Below are 15,164 nucleotides of genomic sequence, written 5' to 3'. Positions count from 1 at the left end.
ACTTAAATTTTCCCCAAAAATCTCACTGCTATCAATTTCAGGTTTCTACCAGCTTTCTGTACCTAGCATTATGTGAGCTTCACCACTTTTCAGGAGAGCTTCAAATTCTGGCAATTTGTCACAAATGCTTCGACAGTTAACCATTAGGATTTTAATACTCTCATCTGTGGGAAGTGTTTCTTTGGATGTTGCTTCTTCACAGCAAATAAAAGATTTAATTAAGCCAATAACACTGTTGGTTAGTGAAATATACAGGTTTTAACATTTCTCTTGACCATGCCAAATACACTACTGGCCATTAAAATTGCTACACCATGAAGATGACGTGCTACAGACGTGAAATTTAACCGAAAGGAAGAAGATGCTGTGATATGCAAATGATTAGCTTTTCAGAGCATTCACACAAGGTTGTCGCCAGTGGCGACACCTACAATGTGCTCACATGAGGAAAGTTTCCAACCGATTTCTCATACACAAACAGCAGTTGGCCGGTGTTGCCTGATGAAACATTGTTGTGACGCCTTGTGTAAGGAGGAGAAATGCGTACCATCACGTTTCCGACTTTGATAAAGGTTGGATTGTAGCCTATCGCAATTGCGGTTTATCGTATCGCGACATTGCTGCTCGTGTTGGTTGAGATCCAATGACTGTTAGCAGAATATGGAATCGGTGGGTTCAGGAGGGTAATACGGAACGCCGTGCTGGATCCCAATGGCCTTGTATCACTAGCAGTTGAGATGACAGGCACTGCATGGCTGTAACGGATCGTGCAGCCACGTCTCGATCCCTGCGTCTACAGATGGGGGCGTTTGTACGACAACAACCATCTGCACGAACGGTTCAACGACGTTTGCATCAGCATGGACTATCAGCTTGGAGACCGTGGCTGCGGTTACCCTTGACGCTGCATCACAGACAGGAGCGCCTGCGATGGTGTACTCAACGACGAACCTGGGTGCATGAATAGCAAAACGTCATTTATTTGGATGAATCCAGGTTCTATTTACAGTATCATGATGGTCGCATCTGTGTTTGGCGACATCGCGGTGGATGCACATTGGAAGCGTGTATTCGTCCTCTACATATTGGCGCATCACCCGGCGTGATGGTATGGGGTGCCATTGGTTACATGTCTCGGTCACCTCTTGTTCGCATTGACGGCACTTTGAACATCGGACGTTACATTTCAGATGTGTTTCGACCCGTGCCTCTACCCTTCATTCGATCCCTGCGAAATCCTACATTTCAGCAGGATAATGCACGACCGCATGTTGCAGGTTCTGTACGGGCCTTTCTGGATACAGAAAATGTTCGACTGCTGCCCTGGCCAGCACATTCTCCAGATATCTCACAATTGAAAACGTCTGGTCAGTGGTGGCTGAGCAACAGGCATGTCTCAATACGCCAGTCACTACTCTTGATGAACTGTGGTATCGTGTTGAAGCTGCATGGGCAGCTTACCTGTACATGCCATCCAAGCTCTGTTTGACTCAATGCCCAGGCGTATCAAGGCCGTTGCCCAGGCGTATCAAGGCCGTTATTAAGGCCAGAAGTGGTTGTTCTGGGTACTGATTTCTCAGGATCTATGCACCCAAATTGCATGAAAATGTAATCACATGTCAGTTCTAGTATAATATATTTGTCCAATGAATACCCGTTTATCATCTGCATTTCTTCTTGTTGTAGCCAATTTTAATGGCCAGTAGTGTAATTTTTGTCCACAAGCAATATAAAAGACATAGCCAGCAAAAGTTCGGTAGCTACCAGACAGGTATTAACAAACAACATTATCGAATAAAAAAAATAGGGTGCTATTTAAAAAAAGAAAAAAAAAAAAGCAATTCTGCTGGTTAATATCCCACTCGTAGTTAAACATTTGTTCGATAAACTTTTTATTTTGCTTCTGGATGAGAAGTTACTTTGGAATCATGCTAAATGAGAGACCCTGTACATATGCAGAGTAGTGTGTATTAGCTACTGACCAGATATGCAAAACAATTGAAAAATGTCTTGCAAATCTATAATGTTGCCTCAGCCAATTAATGATCTGAACTCATTCAGATCTGCATGCTGGAGACCTCGCAATAACGTCAAATACATCCCCTGCAGATATTTTTGAAAACCTATGTGACATGTATATAAAACTATGGAATGTTAATTCATCGACATCTACGCTCCGCAAACCACTGTGAAGAGCATAGTAGCAGATATGTGCCACTGTATTAGTTATTACGACTTTTTCTAGTTCCATTCAAGTGTGGAGCATAGGAAAAAAATAACTGTTTAAATGCCTCTGTCATGCTGTAATTAATCTAACCTCATCCTCACAATCCCTATGGGAGTGATATGTATGTGGTTGCAGCATATTCCTAGAGTTATCATTTAAAGCCGGATCTTTGAACACACACAACACATCAACTGTTCCACCTCTTTTGTTTAAACCCTGATAATCTTGAAAATGGTCCACTTCATCTGTCCCAATATTTAAGCTGTTCATTTAAGTATTTTTTAAAATTGGAATCACATACTTATTTTCAACATAAGTTATGTAATATCCACATACGGAATCTCTCTGATCACTATCTGCAGTAGCCACCAGAAAGATCGCGGGAGGCGCACATCGGCACAGTGCGTCACGGCCGGTAGTTGCCGCAAGTAGAGTCCCGACCACCAGAGGGCACGCGAGAATTCGGACGCGACCTCTGCCGGCGTACCAACAACAACAACAACAACAACAACTCAGGCAGCATGGCCCGTGCCCAGTCAGTTAACATCGGGCATGCCTAGGACACAGTCCCGGTCTATGCTAAGTGAAGTGCTACGTAAACGTGAACAGTGTTACTACACAATTGGCGACAAGTAGGGTCGTTCTTTCGCATGTTGCGTCGTTGTTCCGGTTTCGCAGCTTCTCCACAGCATGGCAGATTTAGTGCGGGTTTTGGTTGAGCAGCAGACGGAGCTCCTGGTCACCATGAAACAAGTGCTTCCGGCGTTGCTCTCCATGCAGTCTGCTCCAGCGCCGTTCCCTCCTCCCTTTCCCCCGTATGACGAGACGGCGGAGGATTGGGATGCATATGAACATCGCCTTCGGCAGCATTTCCAGGTGTTTCATGTTGCCGATGCGGAGGTATGTCGTGCTCTTTTTTTGTCTTGGATATCTCCCTCGCTATATCAAGTTTTGCGGCAGCTAGCGCCGTTACAGGAACCCTCGTCCTTGTCTTTTGACGCATTGTGTTGATTGCTGTCTTCATATTATCGCTGCTGCACGCATGTTGTGGCGGCTAGGGTCGAGTTCTATCAATGCAAGAAGCAGCCCTGCCAGTCTTACCGGGCATGGGCCGCTACCCTGCACGGTCTTAGTCGCAAGTGTCATTTTGTCACGGAGCAGTCGCGAGAGTCGTATGCCCACATTATGGTACGCGACGTCATTGTTCGTTCGGCCCCTGATAGGGAGGTCCGGCAACGGGCCCTGCAGTTAGAAGACCCTTCCCATGAGGAAGTCCTGTCCATTGCTCAATCGTATGAAGTCTCTCATGCCGCAGGTCAACAGCTGGAAGCGTGGTGCGACATCGCTGCAGTTAAGGGCGGCGCGTCTGCGTCCACTTTGCCCGGGGTGGACGACGTGCGAGCGTTACAATCCGGCCATTACGGCAGCTCCTGCACGGCGCGTAAACAGAATTCCGGCCGCCGGCCCCAGTTGTTGTCCTGTGCGTCGTGCTATATACATCAAGACCGGTCACAGTGCCCCCAGCGTTGGGTCGTTTGTCGCAAATGTAATAAAAAAGGTCACATTGCTAAAGTTTGCCGCTCAGCCTCAAAAGAATCGAAGGAAGCAGGTACAGAGGACGTGGACGTTGACATTCAGGAAGTTTCATCAGGCCAGGCTCCCGACGCATTGGCACGCAAACTCTTTATCGAGGTGTTGGTTTGGTCGCGCTGGTTATAACTGCAAAAAGATACGGGCGCGGCAGTTTCGTTGTTGAATGCACAAACTTATTCCGACCTTGGATCGCCCCCATTGACGCCAGTTTACCGGCGTCTACGCGGTTATGGTAAACAGTTCATTCCCCTACTGGGTCAATTCACTACTGACGTGACTTACAAATCAGTCACTCGGCCTATTACTTTTATTGTTGTCAGTGATGCGAGCTCCGCTAACCTTTTTGGCATGGATGCCTTTCAAACTTTCGGTTTTTCTATCACTGACACCATACAGTTGGTCTCCGAAGACGTTCCCTATCAATCATTGGAATCTTTGATCTCAGACTTTCCAGATATCTTTGAGGAGGGCTTGGGGCGTGTTTCAGATTTTGAAGCTCACTTAACGTTGAAGGCGTTGGCTCGCCCGTGTTTTCTACGCGCGAGGCAGATCCCCTTGGCTCTGCGCCCTCAGGTACAGGAAGAGCTAGACCGGCTGACAGCCCTGGGGGTCGTTCTTCCCATTTCTTCTAGTGAGTGGGCTTCGCCCCTCGTTATTGTAAGGAAGCCCTCGGGAAAATTATGTCTTTGTGGCGATTTCAAGGCCACCATTAATTCCCAATTGGTGGTGGACACCTATCCTTTGCCTCGTGCTGATGAATTGTTCTCCGCCGTGGCGGGAGGCCAATATTTTTCGAAAATCGATCTTTTGGAGGCTTATCATCAGATACCACTTGATGAGGACTCCAAACGGCTGGCAGTCGTCAACACCCCGTTTGGCCTTTACCAATACCAGTGGTTGGCCTTCGGAATATCCAATGCCCCAGCGATATTCCAGCATTATCTTGAGCATATCACGTCGACAATCCCTCATTGTATTAATTACCTGGATGACATAATTGTCACAGGCCGCAGCACGAAGGAACACTTGCACAACCTTCGCACCCTATTTCTCAAATTCAGGTCTGTGGGCTTGTGTTGCAACCTGCATAAGTCAAACTTCTTCCAACCGTCCATTGAGTATGTGGGCTACACCATCTCTCAGCACGGCATCCAGCCACTAGGAAGTTTGGTCCAGGGTACCGTCGACCTTCCTCGGCCCGCTTCGCTGAAAGAGTTACAAGCTTTTTTTTGGCAAGATAGCCGATTACTACCGGTTCATTCCCAGGGCTTCCACCATAGCCCGCCCCCTGTACTGCCTTCTGCACAAGGGTGTTCCTTTTGATTGGTCGCCTGCATGCAAGCGAGCGTTCACCTCGTTGAAGGGCCTCCTGATGTCAGTGCCTTGCTTGGCTACTTTTGACCCCCATAAGCCGTTGGTCCTGGCTACAGATGCTTCGCAGTATGGGGTGGGGGTGGTCCTGGCACATCGCAATGCAGATGGTTCCGAGCAACCACTGGCGTTTGCGTCCAAAACTCTTAGTCCCGCGCAGGCCCATTACTCCCAGGTGGAAAAAGAGGCTTTGGCCATTGTTACGCTGTTACCAAGTTTCACCCTTTCTTGTATGGCACGAAGTTTCAGTTAATCACTGACCATAAGCAGTTAATATCGTTATTTGACCCCGCCTCTCAGATTCCGGATAGGGCGGCCCACAGACTACAGCACTAGGCCTTGTTCCTCTCCAAGTACCATTATGACGTTCATTTTCGCCCTACCAGACAGCTTGCCAACGCCGACGCTCTTTCCCGTCTTCCAGTGGGCCCGGATCCTACGTTCGATCGAGAGGAGATTATGTGTTTTCATTTGGATGTGGCGTCCCGCCAAGTGGTTGATGGCTTCCCGATCACTAGTTCTCGAGTCGCCAGGTAAATGGCAGCTGACCCGGTTCTCCGGCAAGTAGTTCGCCTCATTCAGCAGGGGTGCTCATCCCGCCCTCCAGGCCAGGCCTCGGACCCTCTTCGTAATTATTTTATTCTACGAGACCGCCTCTAGTTCTTGGAAGGAGTTCTCCTTCTGGCTACCGATGATACAGCTCCTCGTGTGGTTGTTCCTGCAAGTTTACAAAGGGAGGTCCTATCTCCCAGGGCAGCGTTCTCTTCATGGCCGCCGGCAACCCAAGCATGGGAACGTGTTCACATCGATTCTGCGGGCCCGTTTCTCAATGGCTTTTGGCTCATTGTCATTGATGCTTATTCCCGATTCCCATATGTGGTTCGCTGCTCCTCAACCACTTCAGAAGTTGCAATCCAGGCACTAGCAAAAATCTTTTCTGTGGAAGGTCTGCCAATCACCCTGGTCTCGGACAATGGACCGCAGTTTATTTCACAGACCTTCCAGGATTTTTGTAGGCGCTTCGGTATTCGGCACGTTTGCTCTCCCCCCCTTCCATCCACAATCGAATGGGGAAGCTGAGCGCATGGTGCGCACATTTAATACGCAGATGAAAAAGTATGTGCACGAATTTCCTGCGGAGGAAGCATTGACGTTTTTCCTGACGGCATACCAGACCACACCAATGGGAGAACGCAGCCCTGCAGAGCTCCTCCATGGGCGCCAACCTAGGACTCTGCTGCACCTCCTCCAGCCTGGTCCTTGCAAAATGGAGTAACTGGCATTCCACTGGGTATGTCGGTCTGGGCCCGTGGGTTTGGTCGCAATCCACGTTGGATACCGGCAGTGGTCCTGCGCTGAAATGGCCGCTGGCTCTATACCTTGCAGGCGGGGACTAGGTGGTATGTCGTCACCAAAAACAGCTACGTCCACGTTCGGGCACCCACCCTCTGACCTCTTGGACACCGGCTTCCCCATTGCCGGTGCCCGTGTTGGTTTCTCAGGGGATGTTACCGCCTCTCCCCGCTGTGACTCTGCCGCACTGCGATGGTTCTCAGCCTTGGCAGCCTCCAGTAGCTCCAGCACCAGCATTGCCATCGTTCGAGATGCCCCAGCGAGAGCCGGACCCCCTCGCAGGCCCGGTTTCTCAGGAGGCTGGTTCACCTGTGGTCATCCCTTCCCCATCGTCCCCGCCACTGGGTCTTGCCCCTCCCGAGGTGGAACAGGATCCACAGTTCGACAGCTTGTCGCCCGTTTTGTCCCGGGTTCCGGTGGTGGGACGACGGGGGCCTCTTCGTGCGGGTCACTTCCAACCGTATTCGAAGGTTCCGGCTCGAAGGTTGGCAGATCTCCTCGACTCCGGCCTTCCAATGGATGTGGAGGTCATCGCTCCTGCCCGACGCTCCACCTTCTGACGCAGTGCATCGCAGTGGCTTCACCCCCCGAAGGAGGAGGAGTGCAGTAGCCACCAGAAAGATCGCGGGAGGCGCACATCGGCACGGCGCGTCATGGACGGTAGTAGCCGCAAGTAGAGTCCCGCCCACCAGAGGGCACGCGAGAATTCAGACATGGCCTCTGCCGGCGTAACAACAACAACAACAACAACAACAACAACTCAGGCAGCATGGGCCGTGCTCAGTCAGTTAACATCGGGCATGCCTAGGACACAGTCCCGGTCTATGCTAAGTGAAGTGCTACGTAAACGTTAGTGTTACCACACTATGAATCAAAATTTATTTTACTAAGACATGGAATAAAAATTCAATACAAAAAATAACTGGAAATATAACAATATAACTCGGTATTTTAAGCAAATACCAGACGGACATTTTATACAAAATATTAACCACATGGGAAAATAACAACATTCTGAGCTACATTTACTTATAACTGAAAGGCCTTCGTGTGGGCTCCTAAAAGTTTTGCTGCTAATGATTACAGTGATGGTTGTTACCTGTCTTTTTCCATAGTACTTTCATTCTCACTGTGTGATTTCCTTTCATCATCACTGCTGTCATCTTTTCTTGATGCCCTTGCAGCATCTTCATCTTCACTTTTGTCTTTAACTGAAAATTATAAAAGAAAAGTAATTTCCTTTTCTTTCTAGTAAAAATGTACCTATTATTAGAAAATACTGATACTAAATTGATATACCTCTATTGTACCTTTACACTATCCACACATCCCAGCACACATTTCAGATTTGATGTTTTAAGAACTAGCTGTGACAAATGACTTTACTTGCCAGCACATACTTCTGGACTTTTTTTTAAAGTGTACATATACATCTCCACATCATAGGGCATGTCACTGCATACTTCATACCAATACTAGTTGATTACCCAGCGTTGCTCAGTTACCTGTTTGTATGTCTATCTTACATCAAATAGGAAAATGAATGAAATCTGCTTGTAGTGTAAAAACAAATAACTGTATCTCTTGCAAATACTTTTCATGGATCTTGGGATTCCTACAATCATTTTTCAACACTTTTCTCCTTACCGGTTTTTGTTGCTGACGATAAAAAAACAGCTTCAGCTGAATTATGATTTACATAGTCCACAATATAAGACACAAAAATAAATTTCATGTAGACTTACCCTCCTTGCCTAGTGTTCAGAAAGTAGTAATTTACTTGGGTGGAAAGATATTCAACACTCTCACACCTAACATAAAACGTTCAAGAAATAGGGAATCCCTACTAATTTCAAGGAAAATTAAAAACATACTACATTAGCCACTATTTCTACAAACTAGCTGAATGACTAGACCCAGGGATTTAAAAGTTCTGTTGGCTACAAGACAAATAGTAGCATTTATTGTAAAGTAGCTTTAAAAGTAGTGATTTAATGTACATGAGACTTGGTATTTGCAGATGTAGTTGCATCATTCCTTTGAAAAATATCACTGTAATCACGTAAACACCAAGCTAATAATAGCAGATAAATAGTAGCTCTATACTACAACAGAAGAGACAGCAACTTTATTCAAAGCAACAGTGTTCTTTATGTTGTAATGTGCTCATGTGTGCATGCATACACCTTCTTTTAATGTATAATATATATTTATATATGACTATGCAGGCAAAGAACTGTATTCATTGATGTGTCATCAATGTTTCAATGAAATGATTGTTATAGCTTGTCATCTGACAATGAATGTTCTATTCTTGCTAATTTCCTCAAATAAATTTAGATAGCATACGCAAGAACAGCATTACACAGTACAGAGATAATTTTTTGTTAGTACAGTATAAAGATTAAGTTTCTAGGATCCCCCGTCTTTAGTTAAAGTGCACCTTGACTTGTTCCACATCTGTGAAAGATCTCCTTCTTGATGGTTTCTACTTAACATGATGAATGAATGAATAAACACAGTTTACTTACATCCTTCTTTTAGAGAATAATACTGTAAAACATTTTATAAAATCATGGTAATATCAATTTAACAAAACTTGATTCTATCCAATATTTTTAGTTTCTCCTTCACTGTAAGAATAGTAAATTCTCGAATAAATGCAATTTTGAGCAGGATACATACAGTTGCCTGTTGGACAAACAGTATTAAATCCACTCCACGGTACTCAACAGACTGCTCCTCTAATTTACTGATTGTAATCGAGAACATAAGTTACATTGGAAACTGCAAACTCTTACAGCTAAAAGGAGGTACATCAGACTGTGTATACTTTTTGTATCTAATAGTGATTCGTTTCCCCATCCAGCCCAAGTAGATAAAGACATTCAGTCAAAGATCCTTTGGCTTTGTAGCCGTAGAGAGGCTGCACAGTTCTGTGAGGGTGCAGTGAACTAGACGTGGCCACTGAGTTCTGCGAGGGCGCAGTGAACTAGACGTGGCCACTGATGGAGAACTCACGCACACGTCCGCACGCACTCCACTGCTCGACTCACTGCGGATCACTTCATTACCGTCGCTCGCGCACGCCAACGCCACTAGCCCAACGCCATGCCGAGAAGTAGGAATGGTGGAAGAGGCAAGATTGCTGCTGCTGTTGAGCTGCTGTTAAACGCAGTCGGGAGCAACGGTTGCGGCAACAAGAAGAAGAAGTGGAAGCCTGTGGCACAATTACAGCGCTATAACTGTCAAAAGCTTGGACACATAGCCAGGGAATGTGACGGCGTGGTTGCGTGTGTTAAGTGTGGGAAATCGCACAACACACGCAACTGCACCAAACCAAGGGGTACTGCAGCGGTGTGCGTAATTTGCAGTGGCTCGCACGCCGCAAACGCGTGCAGCTGCAGCTATCTGAAGACGTGGAAGCAGCCACCACACACACGAAGAAGTGGCCCAACAAGAAGAAAAGGTGGACACCCCGGCCTCTTACCTTCGTAGGGGAAGTGGGCTGCGCCACCAAGACGACATGGACGCCTTCTGCCAAGTGCTGCGGGAAGCCAACGAGGACGCAATCACCGCGCACAAATCCGCCATGGTGGAGAAGAGAGCGGCATTGAGAGCGCAACTAGAAGAGACGCGTCAGGAGGTTACTCAACTAAGAGTCGCCTTGTACCTCACGTACCGCACGACGCTGGACGTGGCACCGACCCCCACCAGTACGTGGGTAGACGCGGCAACACAAACGACTGCCTCCCTGGCCGATGCGGCAACGCAGGTTGCTAGGGAGGTGGTCATGCAGTCGGGGAAAACCACCGACAACAAGGAGACAGCCCCCTCAGAAGCAGTCGTCACTCTTGTCTCTGCGGAAACTCAGACGACACGGTAAGTGCCGATGGAGACCGAGGGAGAAGAAGAAGACGAGCAGTTCGAGTGCCTCCCCCTCCCCAACAAGAACTGTGTGAGGGAGGTGCTCACCAAGAATGCAGATTCCCTGCGCGACGGTAGCTACCCCCATCATGATCATCCTCACCTTTTCACAGTAGATAACATCCCTCCCCTACCTCATAAACCTTAACCATTCCACTGGGGGTGCGAACCCTTGAACCAGAAGCTGCACGGGAGGGAACTTGTCAGGCATGGAGATCTGGAGCTAAGAAACAAGCACCCGATCTTCACTGACGAGGACTGGCGGTACATGACTGACCAAGCAGAAACTCCTACACCTTGGGCCAAGGCAGGCCCGTCAATATAGTGAGTGAGTGAGTGAGTGAGTGAGTGATGGAGTACTGCTGACAAATACAGCAGCCAGCTGCTTGTCAGTCATTCTCTCATTTATACTCTATGTAACCTTTGCCTATGCATCATACAATTATTCTGAGACTGACCTTGCCTGTTCACATTTATTGATCTGGAAAATCTCTGGATGGATTTATCACACTTTAGGCAACCCGTATTGTCTTCTGGCATTTCCTTCTGGTTAGTCATTCACTACAAAACTCTGTTGTTACTAAAAAAATGGAACTGCCTGGTGTGTTCTGATGCACTTATATTCAGAAATTCCACCAGATAACGTGGTAAGTATATGATTATTTATATCATGGACATGTTTATTTTTAAATGCAAGAATGGTCATCCCCTACAACAAGTTCTAATTGTGATGTTTTGGCTACAATGTAGCTATTAAGGCATAATGGATGTCACTAGATAACAAAAATAGGGAAGTAATTTTTTTTCTCCATAAGATGTGAATTTTAAATTATTTGCTCTGTACTGCTGTCAGTCACATTATGTCTTTTAGTTAAAACCACTGAAGTGTACTAAATTAAAGAAAAGGAAATCAATAATGTAACTGACAGCAGTAAAAAACAAATTATTGTCTTCATAGTAGTCATGGTATAGACACTTGGTCACTATGACAATGATTAACTCTTATGATTTGCTTTAGTTATTGCTCATAAATGTCTCTGTGAAAATAAATTCTTAACACATGTATGAATCCAATCCACTTTGGGGTTATGGGTAGACTATGACCCTACTGAAGAGTACCATAGCTCCTGCCATGAGGTAGTCATTTCCTTTCAGCTTTCTTGAGAACTTTCACCAAACAGCCAAAGAACACCAAAAACTATAAATCTGAGAATAAGAATGGTCACTTTCATTAGTTTTACATGACAGCTGCTTTCTACCCACATTGCTGGTAGCACCAAGAGTGTCTCACCCCCAAAGTAGATTTTCCTATGCAGTAAGTTTGATTGCTGTTTCTCTAGGCACTATCAAATTATTGTTTCATTTCACCCTTTCTGCTCCTCAAAACCAACCCCAATCATCCTATTCTAACCGACATTTGCCATCTACTTTAACATATAGGTCCCACCAATTAAAAATCTTTGATGAAATTGTATATCTGCAAAGACACACTGTGTCATTGTACATTCGTTTGTCAGTTGCCAATGTAGTCCAGTGCAGAACATCTTTTGGAAGCCCAGGTAGATGGTTTTTATCTGTTTGTCTACATGTAATATTTATATGATAATGTGGAAAAAAGGGAGCCGTGTTTCATACAAACTGTTTTCACCAAACCCATTTTGACCCATTGATAGAAGCAGGAATGTCATAGCATTTGAGCTTACAATATTCCCTAGGATACTGCAAAAGAAGTGGAAAGGGGGTACTGGTCTGACATTCCCTGTAACTATACCTTCCCCTGTCACCTTCAGCCATACTGATGGAAAATGGTTGTGCATGGAGCAGGAATCCCTGAATGGCGATAGTCAACTGCTTCAGGCCTACAACCCTACTCATGGACAATGGCTGAGCATGGATGCTGCTTCAGGCCTACAACCCTACTGATGGACAATTGCTGAGCATGGGTGGGGAACTGCTGAGTGACAATAGTCATCCGCTCTTGGTTTGAGTGATTACAATTTCTTTTCAATACAGAGAGTGACTCTTTCAATTCTATCCATCTGAGAGTTTGTGTGATGGTCATACAGTGATATTGTGGGAGGATCATAATGTGTGAATGGAGAATTTAATGTTTTGGCTTACTGTCTGCTTTACTCAGGTATGTTAAACAGATCTACTGGATGAAGATTTCAATCTGATCATTGACTTTACATAGGAGCAGAACGTCATAGGATTTTCTGAATGTTTTGAATCTTTTGCCAAGATTTTACTGTGAAATTTGTTGCAAGCTCCACACACAGTGCTTACTGAGGATTTATGACTACATGCCCATACACACTCTTGCAGAGAGAGACTAATAATTTCTGTAACTGTAGCATTCTCTGAATGTTACCTTTAACACAATCTTTTATTACTGTATGTGCTTGTTTATCATAAGTTTGACTGATGTTGTATTTAACTTTGACCAATGTAGTCTATCTTTGTCAGATTTAAATAAAATACTCCAATTCATCCCATATGTATTTGAAGTTACCTAAGTGGTTTAATGTTGTTGACATAAATTTGCAGTCAGATTCATTTTACACGATGCTAGACCTAATTTTTGCTTACTAAATACTACATCTCATGGGCAGCTTGTCTTTCGATCATGTGTTTCATGTGTTGTCGAAAATTTATGTACTATCTAATTTGCGTTCATAACACTGGTTAGTTTTTTTTTTTAATTTTAAATGAAGGAGACTGATTTCATAAAGCAAGTTAAGTTCTGAATCTCTGGTGTAAATGCTTTGCCTAGAAAACTCACTCTCCTTAGTTGATCTCATATCTGTTTTAGTACATAATAAATATATTTTGAGGTGGCTTTTCAACTGGGGGGAGGGGGGGGGGGACTCGTGTATTTCACAAGTATTCAGACAGTTGAGTGCTCTGGCAACATTACTAGTCCCCATCCTGTAGTAACATCCTATGGTATATAGCAGCCTGAGAAATCTGCATCTGAACTACTCACAGTCAGAAATCCTAAGGTTTAGATGCTACATTCCAGTTAATAAGAAGACTTTAATCAGTCTTCAGAAAAGGTGTTGCAAATTGACAGACTGACATGTAGAGACATGTGAGTGAAGCTAAATGTCCTCCCCACTTTCTATAATCTACATCAAAAACTGAAAATAATGTCAGACCCCAGCCAACACATACTCTTACTGCTGAATTAAGTGACAATCTGAAACTGTCTACTAACCATGCTTTTGACTGCTCCTAGAGTGGCGACCCACAATTGTAGGAAGCTTGCTCCTGAGATACATTCTGTGTATGCGTTTGATTCTTTTCCCTCTTGTGGTGCTATTTCCCTAAGAGAGGTGCACAAAAATTGTTCACATAGGTGTCACTGATGCTGTAGCAGACAGCAGGCAAACCATCAACTTTTCGATCAGTTCGGCAATGGTCAACTGACTTTGCGCACGACAACTACCCGATGTTTAATAAACTGTATCACTAGGTTTGAAATAAACATAGGCTTCCTGAATCGTCAGTCTCTTGTTACATGTTTCCAATATGAAATTATGAACAAGTGTTATACCTGCACATAATGGTGTTACATCTCAAGATGTTTCTCTCCCATTTTTTTTGTTAATCTTATTTTTCTGAGACAGCAGTATGTGTTAGCTGGATTGGATCTCAGCCCTAGGTTCGAAAATAGTGTACTGCAGGATGAAAGTCTCACGTTTATAACAGCCAGATAAACAGTTATCAATAAATAAATCTCAAAATTTTCTTGCTAGACTGCAATATACACACACAGTATGAGGACTTGCTGGAAATTCATCACATTGGGCAATAGATATGTCCATCATCATGCTTCCCAGACAGCAAATTACAAATTCATGATGATACTGAAAAAGATAGGTATGTAGCAAAATACACCAGCACATCTCACAATTGTATGTGTTGCAACTCCTTCCCAGAAAACTGATACTTTTTGACATTTGTGACTTGAATTAAAAGAACTGAAATGAAATTAATGAATTGGTGGGGATGAAATAAGATGCAATAACATGAAATCGTGTAAACGCAAACCAGTCAAAATTCTACACCTGAAATGTAATGTGTATGTTGGAATGATTTGAAAATTTGTGCCGAAAATCTGTAACTTATGTACAATGTTTCAATGAACACAAATGTACAATTCCAATTGCAGTGCATGGTAATGTTTAGAAAAAAAATGTGTACTAGTGAGTGAAATGAATATGTTGTTTCATATGCAAATTATTTTCAGCTAGATAAAGTGAGTACACTAATTGACTTTCGTTAAATAATTCTTGTTCTGGAAATGTGTGCTCTATTTCCATACCACTGTTTTTTGACATCTTTGTTATAAAAAAATCTTACAAAGGCCTGCAAAAGGGAGTCTTAACTCCCGAAGATAACTTTGAAAGAAAAAACAATATTCTGACTGTTGCAAACAGAACAGATCAGTTTGGGTGAGAGTTGGCAAAGCCTACAAATATGAATGTGAAATATAGGTTGTGGTGGGAAATTGATCTGTTGCATACCCTAATATTTATATTTGTGACATTTCAATACACCTTTTGTAAAATCAGTTAAAACTGAATACAAATTTCTCAGGTTTCCAGCTACATCAAGGGAATAAAATGACACAAACTTTTGGCCAAGCATTCCTTGGCCATTGTCAAATGATATGACTGCCAGTGGGCTG

The 15,164-nt window shown here is 44.4% G+C and overlaps 1 protein-coding gene across 1 annotated transcript in view; it reads right to left on the bottom strand.

Annotated features, from left to right (window-relative positions):
- LOC126172899 (another transcription unit protein) overlaps positions 1–15,164 on the bottom strand; it is a 73,997-nt gene that overhangs the window by 54,269 nt on the left and 4,564 nt on the right. Inside the window, exon 3 of the mRNA XM_049920915.1 lies at positions 7,644–7,755. Within this exon, the coding sequence (XP_049776872.1) occupies positions 7,644–7,755 (112 nt within the window). The remainder of the gene's footprint in view (positions 1–7,643; positions 7,756–15,164) is intronic.

Source organism: Schistocerca cancellata, chromosome 1, assembly GCF_023864275.1.
Source record: "Schistocerca cancellata isolate TAMUIC-IGC-003103 chromosome 1, iqSchCanc2.1, whole genome shotgun sequence".
Taxonomy (NCBI): Eukaryota; Metazoa; Arthropoda; class Insecta; order Orthoptera; family Acrididae; genus Schistocerca; species Schistocerca cancellata.
Note: the sequence above shows the minus strand (reverse complement) of the source record. Positions and strands in the feature narration are given on the sequence as shown.